Genomic DNA, 19,410 nt, shown 5'->3' on the forward strand with positions numbered 1-19,410 from the left:
TAAGGAACCTGAATTCTGCAACTGTATTCAAATAATTAAATCAGGGGAGGGCAACTTGTGGCTAGGGTTTATGGGAGTTGCAATCCAAAATCATCTGGGAGGACCAGAAGATGCCCACTACTGCATTAAATAAACAGTGGGGACGGATGATTGGGTTTTCATAGAATCATATTATAGAATAGTAGGGTTGGAAGGGGCCTATAAGACCACTGAGTCCAACCCCCATGCATAATCCTGATTAACAGGGTTGGATTAGGCATTTTGCCAAGTAACAGAGTAGGGCCTGCAAACAATCCAAGGTCCTTCTAAGGCATAAATTACCTGGGAGATTCCCAAAGAGGACACACATGCACATACATCCCTCTGTGCCTTTAAAATTCCTTCAACTGCCAGATTTTACCATGGCTACACATTATAGTTATGTGCACTTTCAAAAGACAGGCTCTTGCATATGGTTTTCCAGGCAGTTGTACTCCTGCAATGGGACTTTGCCACCTCCTCCTTCCCATTCCACCTCTTGCACCTTTCCCCAAAGCCACTCCTGAGCAGGGCCAGCCCTACCAGTAGGCAGAGAGAGGCAGTTGCCTCAGGCAGCAGCTGCTGGAAGGCTGCAGCAAGGTACTGAAGGAAAGATGGTAGGCCATTTCGTATGCCCTAGGCTGGCCTGCTATCTTCAGATGTAGTGGAGGGTACTGTCCCATTGTCAACTGCCTGCCCAGTCGGCTTTTGTACATGGAATGGGGGTGGGGGGCACCATCTTTGCCTCAGGGAGCTAAATGTCTTGGGCCAGTCCTGCTCCTGAGGGCTAGGAGACCCGTTCCTGAACAGCACTGGAGGGGGCAGGGCAGCAGCTGAAGAGAGGAACTAGCTGAAATGGGAGAACAACACCTGAAAGAGAGGAACTAGCTGAAATGGGAGAACAACACCTGAAAGTGCTCTCTGCTCATACCAGGAGCCACCTGCTGAACACTGGATGAAGAATGTGTGCTTTTAAAAAAGTTTTAGACAGCCCATGAGAACCAGAGCTTACAATTTTCAGTTTTCAAGATGGGTTCCTTCCTGCCTGCAATTTCAGCCCAGGATGTAGCGGAGCGACTTGTAAGCTTACTGAGCTGGGGATTGTAGGAAGCAGACCTGGGCTCTCCTCCTGTGCTTAAGAGGACAAAACCTGTCTCTTGGAAGACTGAGATCAAATCTTTGATAGTGCATTAGAAATCTTTGATCATGTATTATGAAACAATATCTGTATTGTTTTAAATCCTTCCAGCACTATAAACAGCACAATATAGTAGAACTTCGTCAATCAGTTTTAAATAGCGACGAGGTTTTGTCACTTAACAAAAATAAAACCATGCAAACAAAGTAATCCAACGGCCTCCCCGCTACCACCACACAAACACTACCTGTATTGCTCTAGAAATACACTTGTGAATCACAACAGGCTACTGTTTCTTTGATTTTGACTTCCAAGGACAGTTTGACTTTATTATTTGGCTAGTGAAAACTGGCTGCATAATTAGTGCAGAACTCGCTTGCTCCATACCACTTTTCCTAACACACATATCAATTACTTTTTATTCCATCAGTCTTGTATATAGCATACCTTCCAACTACACATATTTAATAGGGACAGGGCTCCCCTTTCTAACTAGGGACTGCACCATGAAACAAAACCTGCACCACGGGCCTCGCCTATGTGAAACAGTGGATCGCCTGGAAAGAACGTTCTATGGGCTATGCCTCTTCTAAACGCAGGTGGACAAATCACACATTGGAATGCTCCCTGATATAAACTCCCTGCATATAGAAAACTAGCATGTGAGGGGGGAAAGCCCAGCCTTCTCCCACAAACGCAAAACTTCCTTTTCCTCCCCGCTTCATAGGGGAGCATTCAAATGCACAAGCCCCCATCTGCGGCATGAAGCAGTTCAGGGCCAGGACTAGTTTTATTACAGGAACTGTCATCAAGGAGTGGGAAAAACTGCGGGGCAAAAGCAGCCCTGCCACCTTGGACCCAGGTATTGTTACCTTTTCTGCTCCTTAATTTGCTTTTGGGGTGTGTGTGGGCAAGTCCTTCCAGGGAGGGGCTGCTCTTTGTCCCACTGCCAAGGCCATGACAGCCAGAACTGGCTTATCTTTGCAAGCTGATCTGGGAGTCTTTTTGACTATAGGGCGAGGTAGGAATGCTGAAGCATTCAGGGATGAGCAACTTCGGGAGGTCTGGGGGCCATTTTTGCCAGACACACACCCACACAGGTGTCAAAAACAGGGAGAGGGAATTTTTTTTTTTAATTAAAACAAAATGGCATTTGGAGCTGCTATGGAGCACCAAAGGGCCAAAATTAGCTTGCAAACAAGCTAATTTTGGACATGCAGTAGAGGTCATGTGGCCGTGACTGCCCTCCTCCACCATCAAAATGTTTTTCTAAAGATTTTGGGAGGGATTCCCCTGAATTTTGGGCAGTGGTGGGGTCCGTGCTGAGGGGACCGCATGTTGCCCACCCCTGCTATAAATAAATAAATAGACCAGTGCATTCACAAGGCATATGGCGAGGGAGGTATGTTCCTTTGTTCCAAAGCAGAAGATCCCCATGTGGAAACCTAGATCTGCTGAAGCTGTAGACAGATGTGGTTAATGAACCACGTTTAAGGTTTGTCTCTGGAGGGAGGACGAGAGGAAACTACTTCAAGTGAGGAATGTTAAGTAGGGAGGGGAGTTAAGGGGAGTGTGGAATGACACTTGGGGGGGGTAGTTGGAATTTTGCCAACTGACAGTTGGAAGAATAGATGGGATTACTTGGGTAGAAATGGATTTGGATTTAGATTACTAGTTGGGTAAACCTGACCAAACCTATGTTTCAAGCTTATGGAATTGATACTGAGTCCTTTCCTTCTTTCCCTTCTGATAGAGTAAAGCAGAGGCTTAAAGAAAAAATTTATCTTTATTCTAAGTGGATGGATTTGGTTACAATCTCACAAATGCCTTATTCTTGCTGGTACCCATTATATAAGACATCATTTGGTCTGGAGAGTTACGTTACAACTCTGACTGTGCCTCACTTACGGAAATCATTTACAGCATTGTGTCTACAATCCATGCATTCTGCCTTCTTGGAGTGAAGATCTGACAATACCCCAGTCCATCAGAGACTCTGTATCTGTGGGACTGGGGAGGTTGAGGATGTCTCTCATTACTTACTAAGATGCCCTCTCTATGGCCATCCTAGGCATAAATTTCTTGCCATTATTTCCCAGAGCCTCCTAAATAGAACACCTTTAGAACAGATATGTGTCCTTCTTTCTGGCACTGATGCTTTCACCACTGCCCAGGTAGCAAAATTTGCCTTGGCAGCAAGGAAAATACGTGCCAAAGCCCAAACAGCCTACTAGGGATGATTCTGTTGGATGTATGAATTTATGTATACACAAATATGTGATTGTACTGGGTTTTTCTTTCTTTCTCTCTCTCTCTTTTTAATGTACATTGTGGTGGCCTATGGCTTTAAGCAATAAAGTATCGTATCGTATTACTAGTTGTAATCCCATTCATTCCATACTTCAGTTCACTGTGAGCCTGTTTTCATCATTGCTTTAATAAACACTATTTGTCGTTAATCCTGAGTAATTGTCAATGAAACTCATGCTTAGAGGGTTTAAACTCCTACCCCATGCACAGCAAGATGGTGACCCAACTTTATCCAAATATATTTGTAAAGTGCCTTGGACTATTTTAAGAACTGCTTGTTGAAAAAGTGGTATATAAATATTCTAAATGAATGAATGGTCTGGCACTTGTGTAGATCTGATACTAAAACAAAGCTTCTGACTCTGCCAGATATAGGATACCAGCGGGGGGGGGGGGGGGTTAAAAACAAACAAACAAACGGTAAATAATTTGAAAAATAATTCTGTTAGGTCTTTGCCTACTACATGGCATACTGGAAGTACCTCTGTGACTAAGGAACACTTGGAACAGGCAGCTGTTTTTATTGGAGAGTAGGATATGAAATTAATCCTTACTGTTCTTTGTTTTAAACAGGGTATGCCACCACTCAATCCCCAGGGGAGGAAATTTGCTCTCACCTCCTTGCTGCCCAACTACAGAGGAGAACTTTCTTGCTTAGTAAAAAGCGTGGACATTCTGATGTGGGAAATAGTGGAACGCCAGTATTAAAACTACCCAAAAATGTGAACACCAAATCATCATTCTATTTCCAGTGTCCTGGCTGTGCATGGTGTTACTTATGTAGCCAAAACGACACCACCGGTACACAAGAGGGAGGTATCAGCTGGCTTGAGGTTTATAGAACCACAAAAACATCTTAAAAAAAACACTTATTTTCCGGGGGGGACCCCAAAAACAGCCCAATGAAGACTGAGTATGCTCAGTGGTCATGGAATGCTAACTGATTGTTGTGTGTGGGGGCAAAATCAGGTGGGATGGGAGATAGAATGGAATATCATGGAGGACGACATAGCTAACTGGAACAGTGAACAGGAGCTTCCAGACTGCAACAATTTTTTGCAGGTCTCATTTCTAATCAATAATGACAGCGTAGTCATGAAAGCAGCTTCACCTCTGGGCGAGTGCGAGTTTCAGTTTGTCATTCTCTGTTTTTAGCTGTGCATCTGAGGGACCTCCATGCGATGCCTTCTCATCATCTGTTCCGTTCACACTGGATGCCCGAGTAGAACAGGGAGTTTCGCGCCCTGATTCCTGCACAACACATCCCACAGAAGGAAAATGATCATGACAAAGACACTTGTTCCTTGATATTCTATGGCATGCAGAATACCAAATGTGCATCCCCTGCCATCAGCCAGGTGACACCCCCACACACACGCAAAAAAAGACCACCTTCGATAGAAAAGTATTGTGTTTGCAGTTCAGAGGGCAAGTCTATACAAACTGATTGCTTGGCAAAATTGTTCCTGGACTGTATTACTTCAACTTTGAATATGGGGGGGGGGGGGACGACTATTATAAAAATGTCCCTGCACACAGAAAACTAACATGTCAGGATGGGAGAAGGTTAGGGTACAACTGTTCTCCATGAAATACTAACTGTTCTATATGAAGGAAAATGTGTGTGTGGGGGGTAAGGATGTAACATTCAGTCATGTGGTCCCCCTACCTACAGTCAGGAACTGTACAGTCCAGAAAAAGTTTTATCATGTGGTCTGCTATAAATAATTATATAAATAAGTAAGAGGTATATATTTGCCCACAGTTTAGGCTACAAAATACTGCACCAGTAAATACCCTGGCTGCGTTCCCAAAGAACCAGCCAAGATCGCTGGCAAACTCTGGTTTACTGTGAATGATCTGCGAACTGACACTCTGCTTGGCAACTCCTGCTCGTGCGAGGAGGTAAACAAACTAGATATGGTTCGCTTTGTGTGACATCTGAACTTGGGATCCTAACTTGTTGCTTCCAAACAAGCCAGGATCAAGCTTGGGAGCAACAAGCCAGGATTCTGGGTTTGAATGCCATACAAAACAAACGGTTTTTGGATTGTTTACCTGCCTGTGCAAGCAGGAGGAAACAGGCTGCGTGCAGCAGCTTACGGTTCTGTACGAATATTCTGTAAATGTTTTTAAAAGCTTGCTTTTGGAAATGGCTCTTTTCTTTCATAAAATCAAGTTTCAAAATCAGTTATACCATGTCCCTGTATAGACTGCAAATAAATGACTTACTTGGGAATGATTGCTGGAAGTCTCTATTTTTTCTTGTGATCGTTCTCTGGCTAGTCTGGCAGCTTCTTTCACCTCTTGAAATTTCTCAGCAAACTAAACATGCATACATGCAAAGTGTTATTTTTAATTTATTTTTAAATTAACCAACATGAATGTGAAAGGGAGAGAAACAATGAGCTTTAGGTATCCCTAAGACGCATCTAAAAGCATGCAAGTTCTGTTTCTATCCAGTAGTACTGAGAGAAGACTATATATGGTAATACACGTTGGCCTGGTTCACACATAATGGTAACCCGTGGTTTATTTATCCCGTGGTTTCTTGCACTACTCAGGGCTTGTCTGGCAGACAATTGAACAAACAAATGGTGGTTTGTTTTCTCAAACTCTGAGATGTTTGTTTTCCTCCTCCTTCACCAGCTCCCTCACTGTATCCCAAATGCCTTCATAGCACTGTAGTACTGGCATGCAGAGTGGCCGTTTTTTGTTTTTTTACTGCTCTCGCTTGCTTCCTCTGTAGACTAGTGAAACAAACCATGAACAACCCACGGTTCTGGGTTTACACATAACAGCAACCCATGGTTTAAACAACCCCCAGCTCACACCCCAACAACAAACCATGGATTCTCTTTCTGGGTTGTTCGTGGTTAACAAACCATAGTTTGTCAATGTGCCTGGGTTCACACATCGTAATAATCCAGAATTAAACAAACCATATCATTGGTTAGCATTATGTGCAAACCAGGTCATTGGGTTGAATCTAGAATTCCATGAAAGGAGTTCTGCTCACAGTAAGGGCAGCTCTCGGGTCTCAGACCCCTTTCCACCTACAGCCCCCTGAAAATCTACTCTGGACTATCTGGGACAGAGTAAGTGATATTGTGTGTGGGGGGGGGTCTGCAAAAAGAATCAATGAACCTCACTTCCCCCACCCCCTTTCCATTTGCAGAGACCTCTGCTGGACCCAAGCTCCTGCCATTCATGGAAAAGCACCTTTGCATGCCACCCATTGTTTTTTAGAACAGAATCCTGCACAAATAAGATTCCACATCTGAATATCAACTTTGAAAAAAAAAAAAAAAGAAACCATGGGGAGAAGACTTGCACAGAGATCAATGCAGAAAGCACAAGATTCATCTGGAGATTGAGCCCCTAATGCAGAGCTCCTTTTGTGCTAGAAGAATACACCTCCACCAGTTCTCCCTTTGTGCCCCAGCCCAGGTTAGCTGTGAACCTGGCTAATTCTCATTTTAACAATGAGCTTTTCTACACGAGGTTGTCAAATCGCTGTATCTACTTTTGGTTTCATCGTAGAATTGAGATCTGAGCTCTACAGAGTGTTTCCTTTCCTGCTCTTCCACTACATAACCTCTAAGTGGCACTATGGTATAGCGGAATAGTGCAATTACACAAGAGGAAAAAGTATTTTATTTTGCTTTCAGAAGTAATATCACATTTTCACTGCTCTAAAAAAACTTGCAGAAAGTGCTGTTTAAAAACAGAAGCGAAAGTGAAGGATCACGGCATCGTCTAAAAAACCCATAAACAACTGTGAGTAGGGAATGATGAGCACACAATAAATGCTTCATGTAGAAAAGCTCAGTGTTAAAAGGGGCAAGCCCCACAGGATGCAGATCCATGAGTTGACCCCCTGGCATCTTAAAAACCTCAACACATTTAGGGGCTCCACATTTGATCAATGCAGGAGTGCTGGAGTAAGCAGTGTTTAACCCTCTCTCCCCTGAGCAATTTCCTGATCTAAATCACTCCCACTCAAATCTGTAATTAGCTCTACAGGAGGTGGTGGAAGAGAAAGACAGATAAATTAGGAAAGGGAAAGATTTTTTCAATTTCAGGTGAACTGGGAATATTCATCACTCTTGCTCTTCCTTCCTTGCAGAGACCACCCCCAATTTCTCGATCAAAACATCAATTTCATCAAAGTGAAATGGCTATGATGGGGCAGGGTGAAAGCCAGAGCAACAGATAATGACAAATATTCATTTGAGAGCACATTTCGGTGAGGGGGGGGGGGAGTCCTCATAAATTCCTGCAACTGGCCATGAATGTAATTTGGCTGTCAGCCTTATAGTAACCTATGGCCTCCGGCTGCATTAAAATAATGGATCTGTTGCTATCACATGTTAAACATTCATTTCACAGAATCATAGAAAAGTAGGGTTGGAAGGGGCCTACAAGGTCATCGAGTCCAACCCCCTGCTCAGTGCAGGAATCCAAGTCAGAGCATCCCTGACAGATGGCTGTCCAGCCTCCTCTTCAATGCCTCCAGTGTGGGAGAGCCCACTAAATCCACATTTCTGGATTTAGGGCATGACAAGTATGCAAATAGTCTATTTCATTATCATTAACCTACTGTATCCAATAGCCTTCCCCAATCCTGTACACTCCAGATGTATTGGTCATTGGCCATGCTATCTGGGGACGATGGGAGTTGTAGTCAGCACATCTGGAGAGCACCGGACTGGGAAGGCTGATCTAACAAATGGATGACCTATCATACCAGTTATTTTCAGGTCACACACCTGTCATCAAATAAAATAATATATATTACAACAGATAATCTTAAATCTGCACTGCAGATGGTTTAAAATTCCTAATCTGAAATAAGGATCCCCCCTTCCACCTCACTTACTACATGCAAATTAAGACACAATAACGGTTTCCCCCTTCCTCCCCAGACTCCATTTTCTATAAGTGTTTTACAGATCTTGACATTTAGCCTGCATTAAATTTTTACGATTTCTGCTTTGTGTGGCAATTAATGATGCAAACGAAGTAGGTAACGCTACAGCTTTTATAAGATGAGCCTCTAAGGAAAAGTGTTTGCAAAACCTTTGAACGCCACTGCAATCCCATTGAGGCACATTCATGAACAGCAGTAAGTCCAATTAGCAGTTATTGCCACAAACTAGATTCTCCCTCGCATTCCTGGGGAGCAGGATGGCTTTACCACCACTCTTGCGTTATTCTCAAAGCTCAACAGGAGAATATGGAAGCCTTGTTGGCTGTGGGAAGCAAGGGATGGTGGGGATGAGAAGGAGGCATTCCCAGCTCTGCCGGTGGGGCGAATGTGATCTCAAAGACCCACTGCAGTTGTGGGTTTCCCTCTGCTAAAAAATAATGCTCTGGAAATCACTGTGGAAATTATTTCACAGTAACCTACATTTCCAAAAGTGTGCTATTTGTGAACTGTGGGAGATCTCTTTGGATACTGAAAGACTAATAAAAATGATGCCGAGAAACTGCAAAGCACAAAGTCCTAAAATATTGATCACAAGTTGCATTCCAATAGACAGGTACCATCATTATACTGCTGCCTATGACTACTACTATTCCTATTACTCCTCCTCTTCCTTCTATTACGACTCCTATTATTCCTACGGCTACTCCTATTTATCCTCCTCCTTCTATTGCCACTACTAATAATGTTAATTAAAAAGTGTCTCAGCAGCTGCTATTATTATTATTATTAATAATAATAATAATAATAATAATTACATTTCTATGCTGCCCTATAGATGATGAAGCTCTGTGGGCAGTTTACAAAGATTAAAACCCATTAAAATACAGCATACAAAGTTTAAAAACTATTTACATAGAACACATAAACAGGCGGTATACACAGACAACATATATCTAAAAACAACTTTGAGCAATCAGTCATTACCATAAGACCAATCCAGGACCTGACTGAAACTCATCATATGCCGCTAGGTACCGTGCAGTGATTTAGTTATTTTTTTTAAAGAACAGACGCTACCTACAGGCTTACAATCTTACGATGAATTGTTTCATAAAGGTCAAAGTTGCATATAGACTGAACGAACAAACCGTTCTTCCTCCTTCTGCCAATATCTAAGGCCAAAGTGGGGAAACCTTTTCATATGAAGAGCTGTGGACTCATGGGAAAAGTCCACTGAGGGCCCGCAATGGATGATAGGAAGATATGATGGTGGATGGAATTTGCAGCACTGCAGGACCGCAGACTGCTCTCTCGCTCTCTCTGTGGTACCCCATCCCTTCTCTACATTTCACACACACAGACATACACACCAAGCAGAAGAGGAACCCATTCCTGGGGGGGGGGGGGTCAGTCCAGAGAGCAAGAGTGGGCCAGCAGCATCCAGAGACCTCGGATGAGGCTGAGGGCTACATGAACTTAGGCCAAGGCACATTCCCTACCCCAGGCCTAAGGAGGATATCCTACAATAAGCTAGGAGAAAGAGGACTCCCTGGACATGAGCATGACTAGCTGATTTCACACAGTAGCCCTTGCCACTGCCTGATCAGCTATATATGGGCCTAACTACACATTGTACTAATCACCTGGATACAGTTGACCCTGCTATTTTTCTTTACTCCTGTGTAAGTGTGCATGGTCTCAATCCGAATCAGGACCACAGAGCTCTTGGAGGGAAGGACTCAGTGGCAGCTGGTGATTCCATTCTGGGTTTTAGTCAGAACCAGCCAAAACTCGAAAGGTGCTATCCAAGGTGCAGAACCTTATTCCTAAAATGGGTTCAGCATGCTGGACAGCACCTTTAGAGCTTTGGCTGGTTGTAACTAAAACCCAGGATGGAATCACTGCCCCTCTGGAACTGGAGTCACCAACTGCCACTGGAAGGACTAAAACTTCCCCCACTCAATTTTCTCTGAAATTCCACCCTACTTAGGGATGGGATGGTTAAAAAAAAATGTTTCCACTTATTCCAATGGAGACACTTAAAAAAAATCCCTCCCCACCCACCCCACCCCAGACATATATAGGACTGTGCCGCACAAATAGCACAGGACCATCAAACCACGAGCCAATCCACCACGATCTAAAACATATTTGGAAAAGTTCCAGGATCCATTTAGAGAAACTAATTTTCAACCTTTCGTTACAGCTTTTGAAAGAAAAAGAAGAACCCTTTTGGATTTTATCTACTTCATTCGTGTCAGAGGAAAAGAAGTGCTGGGCATTAGAAAAAAAGAACTAGGTGGGTTTTTTAAGTGTCTAAAATTCGCATCAAGCTTGCCGACGCCAGGTGGGTGGTAACTGTCAAGCAATTACAAAAATGCTACTTGTCAGATCGTAAGAACCAGAGCAAACAGTTATTCAAAAGATAGATGGAGAGAATGTTACATTTCAGACTGAACTACTTTGTAAGCTTCCCACCTGCCCATTCAGCACAGTATCATATAAGCCAATATCAATTTCCCCTTACAGCATACATCTGACAGGTGGCAAAGTACAGGACACCAGCTTTGCTTCTTAGGAGAATGTCCAAAATGTTACCGACCCTGCTGTTGATCTGTCACCAGCAGCTAAATAGCCAACGATGAAGCACTAAAAGAATATATAAACTACAGATCCATCAGTTTTATGTCACAACATGTACGGCTTCCACCAAAGAATCCTGGGCAATGTCATTTGTTGCGGACTCTGAGAATTCTCCATTAGAGATCCTCAGTTGAACCCCCCCACCCCAAAAACCCCAGGATTAGAGCAGGGGTAAGCAGAATGTAGATCAGGACCGACTGGCTCATGTGTGTGTGGTCTCTACCTCTCGTTCTACCTGTCGTTCAAATCTTTTGAAGGTAGAGAGAGCTAGAGAGAGCTCTACGAGATGCAGGGAGCTCGACCTCTTGTTCAAATCTTCACCAAGGTTGGCTGTAGAATCCCTGTAGAAATGTCTGGAGATGGGGAGTGGCTGGATGGCGAGGAATAAGCTGAAGCTGAACCCTGACAAGACCGAGGTACTTTTGGTGGGAGACAAGAGGAGGCTGGGGGATGTTGACCTGGTGTTGAATGGGGTATGGCTACCCTTGAAAGACCAGGTCTGCAGCCTGGGGGCATTTTGGACTCCCAGCTGTCCATGGAGGCGCAGGTGTCAGCTGTGAGCCGGACAGCGCTGTACCAACTCCATCTGATACTGCGGCTGTACCCCTTCCTTCCCGACCATCTGCTCCCATCAGTAATACATGCCCTGGTCTCCTCTCATTTAGACTACTGTAATGCGCTCTACGTGGGGTTACCCTTGAAGACGGTTCGGAAGCTGCATCTGGTACAGAACGTGGTGGCTTGCCTGATTAAAGGCAGCTGCCAGCAAGATTGCACTGGTTACCAGTTGTTTTCTGGGCCAAATTCAAGGTGTTGGTTTTGTCCTTTAAAACCCTATATGGTTCCAGCCCAGCCTATCTTAAGGAGCGCCTCCAGCAACACCAGACAGGCCGCTTAACAAGATCAGCCTTGGAGGGCCTTCTCTCTGTCACATCAGCCAGGACAGCTAGACTGGTGGGGACGAGGGAGAGGGCCTTTTCTGTGGTGGCCCCCACTCTGTGGAACTCCCTCCTTAGGGAACTCCGCCATGCCCCCTCTTTAATGAGCTTCTGCCGCGCATTAAACCATGGTTGTTCAGGCAGGCATTTGGGGTGGGTTAGGGTATTTTTAGAAATATGATGTTTTTACTGTAGAATTTTATTATTTTAAACTGTTCTTTTATACACTCCGTACATTGCCCAGAGTGGCTGGGTGACCAGCCAGATGGGCAATTAATAAATTTAATTAATAAATAAAATAAATAAATCTGAAGTAGATTCGGCAAGAATTTCTGACACCCAATTGTTTTAACAAGAGCAGTAAGGAAATTACTCTTCTCCAGCCCTGTCACCCCCAAATTATACTGCCAAAGTAAAAAAAGCTTGGAGAAACCAGAAGTAGATTTTTGTATGGAAGAATTGTGAGCTCTGTTCACTTCTGCTACTCAAAACAAATCCCTGGGCTCGGAATTCTTTAATTCTAGGTTAATGTCTTTTCCACGAGGCTCTGGTTGGGGTTGTAGTATCTTGGGGTTCTAGTAAAAAGCAAAGTAAATCTCTCTGTCCAGCCCTGGACTAAAATATCGAGGATTCTGAGGGGAGAGGCAACAGCCTTATACTACCTTGTGAAGTTTATGTTTTAGAATATTTATATTATAAAGTATTATTCTATTCCTGCCTCAAACTAAACACGACACACATCTCAAAAGTGGCTCGCAAGTTTAGAATTCGAATATATATTAAAAACAATGAAGGAAATGAAAATCATCACAGGCAGAAGCAAAAGCGAGTAACTTGCCTGTTAAGCAGAAGAAGAAAAATACACAAGAGACAAGAACAGCATTCCCTCAAAGTAAAAAGGGTCTTGAACACATAAGAAAATAAGAACAAAGAAAGAGCCCTGCTGGATCAGACCAAAGGTCTGGATTAGGGGTTTGGAAGCTTCTCTCCCATTTTTGATTACCCTAAGCTTGTTGCATCCACCAAACCCATGCTCTGGTAGCTTCCCTCGTGGACTACAACATGCTGTGTATAGGGCTGCCTTTAAAATGGTTCGGTTTAAAAACAGGCAGTTTGACCATGGTTTGTCAGCTGCACTGGCTCCCCTTCATTTCCAGTGCTGGTTTCAACCTTTAAAGTTTTAAATGGCTTGGGACCAGGTTGCCTGAAAGACCACCTCCTCCCATATGTACCTACCCGAACCTTAACATCTTCCTAAGAGGCCCTACTCCAAGTGCCCCTGCCGAATGAAGTGGGTGATACCCAGGAAGAGGAGCGCTTTCGGTAGGGACACCTACAGAGGTTCACGTGGCATCATCCCCATGGTCTTTTAGGCATCAGGGGAAGACCTTTCTGGTCACCCAGGAGCCTTTTAAATAATTCACAGAGTCTGGGCCTTCCAGAAGCCCCTAATCCCAAATGAGCAGAATCCCTTGAAAGAGGTCCCATGAACACCCCACCATCCCAAGAGAAGGGCTTTGGAGCTAGGATTACGCAAGTAGCGGGCTGGAGTTTTAATGTCATCATTTTTAGCTGTTGATAGATCTTTTTCTTCACATTTAATGGGGTTTTACATTTTATAACTGCTTTTAACTATTGCCAGCCACCACAAGCTTTCAGAATACACCACGCTATAAATAAGATTAAAAAGGTTCCACACACGACTGCTGCCAAAATCGGCAGCTACAAGTCTAGTACCCCTCTCCCTTCAGTGTGTAGTAAAGCTTCCCCATGTCATTGCATGATGCTGCTGTGTATTTCCCCATCCTATGTAAATGGCTAATACTGCAGGACTATTGAAACAGGGGAACAAACAACACAATGATGTGATGTGATGGAGAAATGGGGAGCAGAACACACAGCGGTTGTTTTCAGAGGTAGCCTTCCTTTTTGCCTAATATCTATTTGGCCCTAAGGCAGGCACAGAAAGCTAGGCCACCCCCATGTGATCAAAAACACACACATGTATTTTTCTAGCTTGAACTTTAACACCTCCCACAAACTCTGGCCCACTCATTAATTAAGGGAGATTAATCACCTGCACAAAGACAAACTGCTGCTAAGAAAAAGTGGAAAAGGTGTGTGTGTGTGTGTGTGTATGAGAGAGGGACTCCCACTAGATCCATATGTTTATTCTTTCAATTCACTGAGATTATTGCAGATTTTACAAGAGAGCAAGAAAAGAAGTAATTCAAACTCAGTTACCTTCGTCAGCTGCTGTTCAGAAGAGAAACCCAGACCAAACACAGTGTTAGCCCTGCTATCTGCCCACTGGCCAAACTTCTGCGATGTTTTTGTGAAGGTCATATTAGGTGTGATTGTGCTATTTATAATCACCTGAAAAAGAACATACACACACAAAACACAAGGAGAACACAATTTTTAGAAGTGTATAAGAAACAGCAATTTACAAAGTAGTTGGAGGTGCATTAGAAATATTCAGGTTGATTACCAGGTTCCAAAATTACATTTGGTTGCAAGTTTCTTAATTACTCTGAAGTTTTACACTGTAAGTCGCATCGGGGACCTTTTCCAGGCTGAAAGGCAACTCATGTTTTTCCAAACAAATTGCAGCAGATCAATATTCCAATCCTGAATTTAGAAAACTATAGTCCAAGGCTTCTAAAGTGTCAACAGGTTGCTTTAATACCTAGTGAGGACCAGAGGTGCGAGAGCCGGGCTTAGCTGGGAACAGCTGGATTGAAGGAGTCTTTCTGATATCGACTTGATGAGAACAACTAGCCATTAAGAGGGTTAGGAAATGTGTGCCTTAAACCTTACATTTGCCAGAACCTGGGAATGAATACAGAGCTGAACCAATTGCACAAGCAACCGAAGCATAAGAACGTAGGAACAGTCATGCTGGATCAGACCAAGGGCCCATCTAGTCCAGCATTCTGGTCACACATTGGGATGTTGGAGGAATCCGGTTGTGGGGTAGAGGTCAACAAGCTTTTGTTGGCTCGGCTCCCCAGACTCTGTTCTGTCTTCCGCCAGCTACCTTGACTCGGTGCGCAACGAGTCTGGCCAGCTGGTAGAATTTCCGCGATTCTTTATATTAAAAAATTTGTGCAAATTATGGACATAATTTGCACAATTTACAGCCATAATTTGTGCAAATTATGGACCTCTGTGTGATATACAACCGTAATTTGCGCAAATCTCTAATTGTGCAAATTACAGCCGAGACAAAAAAAATGTGTTAAAAGTCTTTGGAACTCAGGAAGACCGTGCAGCTTGGCTAGCTAAAGCAAGCTGAGTTGGGTACACCATGGAAGCCTGGCGAGCGCTCAAAGGGTCAGATTTCCCAGCAATGAACATCCCTTTTCACACAGTGGCCACCAGCTGCCTGCAGGAAACCCACAAGCAGGACCTAAGTGCAACATCACCCACCCACCCATGTTCCCCAGCAACTGATGTACATAGTAGTAACTTGTGAAACTACTAAGAAGGAATCTGTCTGGAGGACCCTGTGAGATCACACAATGCACTAGATATGCATGTGAGACAACTGTAAAGTAAAGGTAAAGGTGTCCCCAACCAGTCGTGTCCGACTCTAGGGTGTGGTGTTCATCTCCATTTCTAAGCCGAAGAGCCAGCGCTGTCCAAAGACGCTTCCGTGGTCATGTGGCCGGCATGACTGAACACCGAGGTGCACGGAACGCTGTGACCTTTCCCGCCAAAGCGGTACCTATTTATCTACTTGCAATTTCTTGCTTTCGAACTGCTAGGTTGGCAGGAGCTGGGACTGAAGACGGGAGCTCACTCCGTCACGCGGCACTCGGGTCTCGAACTGCTGTCCTTCCGGTCTGCAATTCAGCGTCTTAACCACTAAGCCACCGTGGCCCCATCTGTGTGGGATCTGTGTGGGAACATCCACACAGACAACTGTGTGGATGTTAAAAACACGTCTGGTGAGTTCACATATAAAGCAGGGATGGGGTGACGGCCTGCTCTCTGCTGAAAACCCTGGAGAGCACCAGCTGCCAGTCAGAATAGCCCTGGGGTGGCAGCCTGGTGCCCCCCAGATGTTCTGGACTACAACTCCTATAAACTCCAGCCAGCATCACCAATTATCAGGGACTATGGGAGTTTTAATCAAAAACATCTGGAGGGCACCTACACTGGAGTAGGCAATACTAGGCAAGATGGACAAATAAACTGGCCTGGAGTAAAGCAGCGTTCTATTACACACACACACACACACAAAGATGCCAGAATCAAGCCTCAAAACAGTAAAAAAAAAAAAAAAGCCAAATGCAAGAACATTCATTATGATAGATTATAAATTGAATAGCCAATAGAAGGCGCTAAAAGCCCTTCCTCCACCTACTCTCCCCACCTTAGTGAAGAGGCCAGATGGTGACACTGGGTGCTTTCAGATGAGGCTTTTCCATGCAACCAACCTGTCTCATTCATAGAAATTCAAGGGTGGGATCAAGACATTGTTGTCATCCATTTGTAACCCTCCCACCACTTCTTCCATCTTTTTCTTACTGTGGAAAATCCGCTAAAGAAGAAATGACCGAACAGCTGGACAATGGCTTACATACACAAGCAGGTCAAAACAGGCCAACAGAAGGGGTGCCATTCTGCTTCCCTCCCTTGCAGAGTGGCTGGCCACCAATGGAGTCTGAGAGGTAGGTCTAGAATCAGTGCTCGGCATATTCAGGCAGCTGCCGTGGCCCACAAAGCCCAGCTGGCAATTTCCTGCAATACTCAAGAATGCCCGAGGTAGCATTGAATGCCCGAAGTAGCACTCTGGGGCATTGTGGGAAATATATAATACAAGCCAAGGAATGCTGCAGCTGTGTAAATGCAGAAAGTGGGGGGACTAGAAGCTATTATGGCAAGGGCCCCCTCAAGCCTGGATCTGGCCCTGCTGCGGGGGGTCAAGTGATAGACTGACCGAGAAGGTCTCCCTCTCCTTCCAGCAACGAAACATGTGATTAGCAAGGAACTGCAATGCCAGTTGATGTTTGTTAAGCGCATTTGACAGAGTTTCCTTCTGAAGCCACCAAGATTCAAGAGAGGAATATATTGCACAATAAATAGACGTTGACAGTCTGTGTGATTCATACAACGCTGCAATTAAGGCAAACTACTGGGGACCCACCTTGAACCTGAACAGAGGTAGACACAGTTCTGCCAATCGCGTTCTTAACAAAGGAGCTTCCATTTCTGTCGCAAAAAAAGCAAGGGAAGGTTGAAGGGCCAGAACAGAAATAAGCTAAATTAGCTCAGGAGTGTCTGTGTAAGTACTCAGTACACCCACCTCAAAAGAGTTGGTTAGTGCAGTGGCAGGGGCTCCTAGAAGAACCCGTTTGGTGTCATGTCAAAAAAAGAGCAACTAGGACCGTGGGGCCTTGCCAGAAAAGATGGCAGCAGCGTGCATTCATGGAGGATAAGGTATCGATGGCTAGATGCTACCTCCAGTATCGGAGGCCGCATGCCTCTGAATACCAGGTCCTGGGGAAAACGCATGGGAGGGTGCTGTTGTGCTCCTGTCCTGCTTGTGGGCTTCCCCTTGGGGCATCTGGTTGGCCACTGGGTGAACAGACTGCTGGACTGGACTGCAAATCCACTCCAGATTTCAGTCAGAACAGACTGCAAATCCACTCCAGATTTCAGTCAGAACTCTAAAGGAGCTATCCAAGGTGCTTTGCACATTCACCGCCCCACTGACATCGGAGCCACCAGCCTCCACTGGGCTTAGATAGATCCAGCAGGGCTCGTCTCATGTTTTTATTTCCGTAAAGCAGAGGTGGGCTGCACACTGCCCCCTAGACCTCTGTCCATCCTCTGCCTCTGCCAAATTTGCTGTTGTGGCGGCAGCGGCAAAACAATCCGGAATTTGTCATCCAATCTCTGCAGCAAACAGCAACAGTGGCCTAAAACTTTAGCTTTAATGCCTTGGTTGAAAGTTAAATGTGAATGTTTTAGGCAGCCGTTGCAGTTTGCCTCTGAAATTCAGTGGCGCGTGGCAGCGATAAAGCCCCCAGGGGTTGCAATTGGCCCCCAGGAGTTGCCACCCCTGCCTTAACGGCTTGCCTACAGTCTGCAGATCTTACATGCTATTAAAACCGGGTTGCTTGCCTGATCTGGAAGGATGTAAGTGAAGTTCTGTTTAGAACATACAGTGCTGCCTTATGCACAGTCAGAGCCCTTCGAGTCCATGTTGCGTTCCGGCATGGTGAACTGCCTGTGCGTTGTCCCCCAAGCTCGGCGTAGCCTCTCCTCTCTCTTAGACTAGAAGCCCTGCAAGGGAGCGGCACAGAATCCTGTTTAACAAATCCTGCTCCCCACAGATATGCAGAGCTTGAATCAGTAGCCATGGTTCAACAGACACCAGAGAGTCCAGTAGCTCTCTAGGGTCTGGAGCAGAGGTCTTTCCCAAGCCTACTACTCCAGGTTCATTTTAACCAGAGATGCTGAGAACTGTTTCTCCTCTTTTTTTCTCTTGACATTCCTTTAAAACACTGGAATGCCCAAGGCATTCTTAGACATCATACATGGAGGTCTTTGCCCTCCAGGAGCTGAAGCAGTGTGAGACACAGATTCAGCTAACTTCGGGATTTTAGATTAAAAAAAGGGGTGGAGGGATCAGCTATTATTTACCTCTTAGTCCCAGCAGCCGTGGGTGCAACCTGAAACCTGCATAACATCTAGTCTGCAAATCTCTTCTTAGACTCCCCAACTTAAGACCAAAGGGACAGGCAACCTGGTGTCCTCCAAATGTGTTGGACAACAACGCCATCAGCCTCAGCCAGTATGGCCAATGGGTCAGGGAGTATGGGAGCTGTAGCCAGCTTCTTCTTCCCACTGCTGCCTGGATAAAGTATGTTGCTCAGCGGAGGATTCCACGCTTAAAAATGGCATAGAAACAATTTTAGATAGATAGCCTTTATGTAAGCTCTCTATCTATCAACATGGATATGCAGATCTATATTTCTATTCATTGCTGAAACAGGGTACCAATAGACCTCTTTCAGAATAAATTGCAGGGAGGCATTCCAGGAAGATTCAGTCGTTTGCAAACCCACGCTGCAGATGACAGCGAAGTGGAATCCCTTCACCGCACTCCCACTCAGAGGCTTAATATGTTTGATAAATGAGGGCATTGTTCTGTGAGCTTATTGGATTTCTACTTCCTGCGCGTGTTCCCTGGATTAGTCACTGATTACATTATTGCTCTGAGAGTTCGGTGCGCACTGGGAATGGTTAGCAAACCTTGGTAGCTGCTACAAACGGGGGTTCAATGCAAAAGTGGTGCATGGACAATCTAACCCCCAATAGTTTCAGAGTTTATCTGCATAGAGCAGCCTTCTCTAACCTGGTGGCCCCCAGATATGTTGGACTGCAATTCCCAGCATTCCCAGCCACCATGGCCA

General features: G+C 44.8%; 1 protein-coding gene across 1 annotated transcript in view; it reads right to left on the reverse strand.

Moving 5' to 3' along the window:
- The window catches only part of HOMER2 (homer scaffold protein 2), a 112,268-nt gene that overhangs the window by 15,327 nt on the left and 77,531 nt on the right, over positions 1-19,410 (reverse strand). The window contains exons 3-5 of the mRNA XM_084816432.1: positions 14,225-14,356; positions 5,699-5,791; positions 4,578-4,717 (exon numbers count right to left, since the gene is read on the reverse strand). Coding sequence (XP_084672558.1) covers positions 4,578-4,717; positions 5,699-5,791; positions 14,225-14,356 — 365 coding nt within the window. The remainder of the gene's footprint in view (positions 1-4,577; positions 4,718-5,698; positions 5,792-14,224; positions 14,357-19,410) is intronic.

This window comes from Heloderma suspectum, chromosome 11 (genome assembly GCF_057233095.1).
Source record: "Heloderma suspectum isolate Gila_16-S chromosome 11, 16-S_ref, whole genome shotgun sequence".
Classification (NCBI taxonomy): domain Eukaryota; kingdom Metazoa; phylum Chordata; class Lepidosauria; order Squamata; family Helodermatidae; genus Heloderma; species Heloderma suspectum.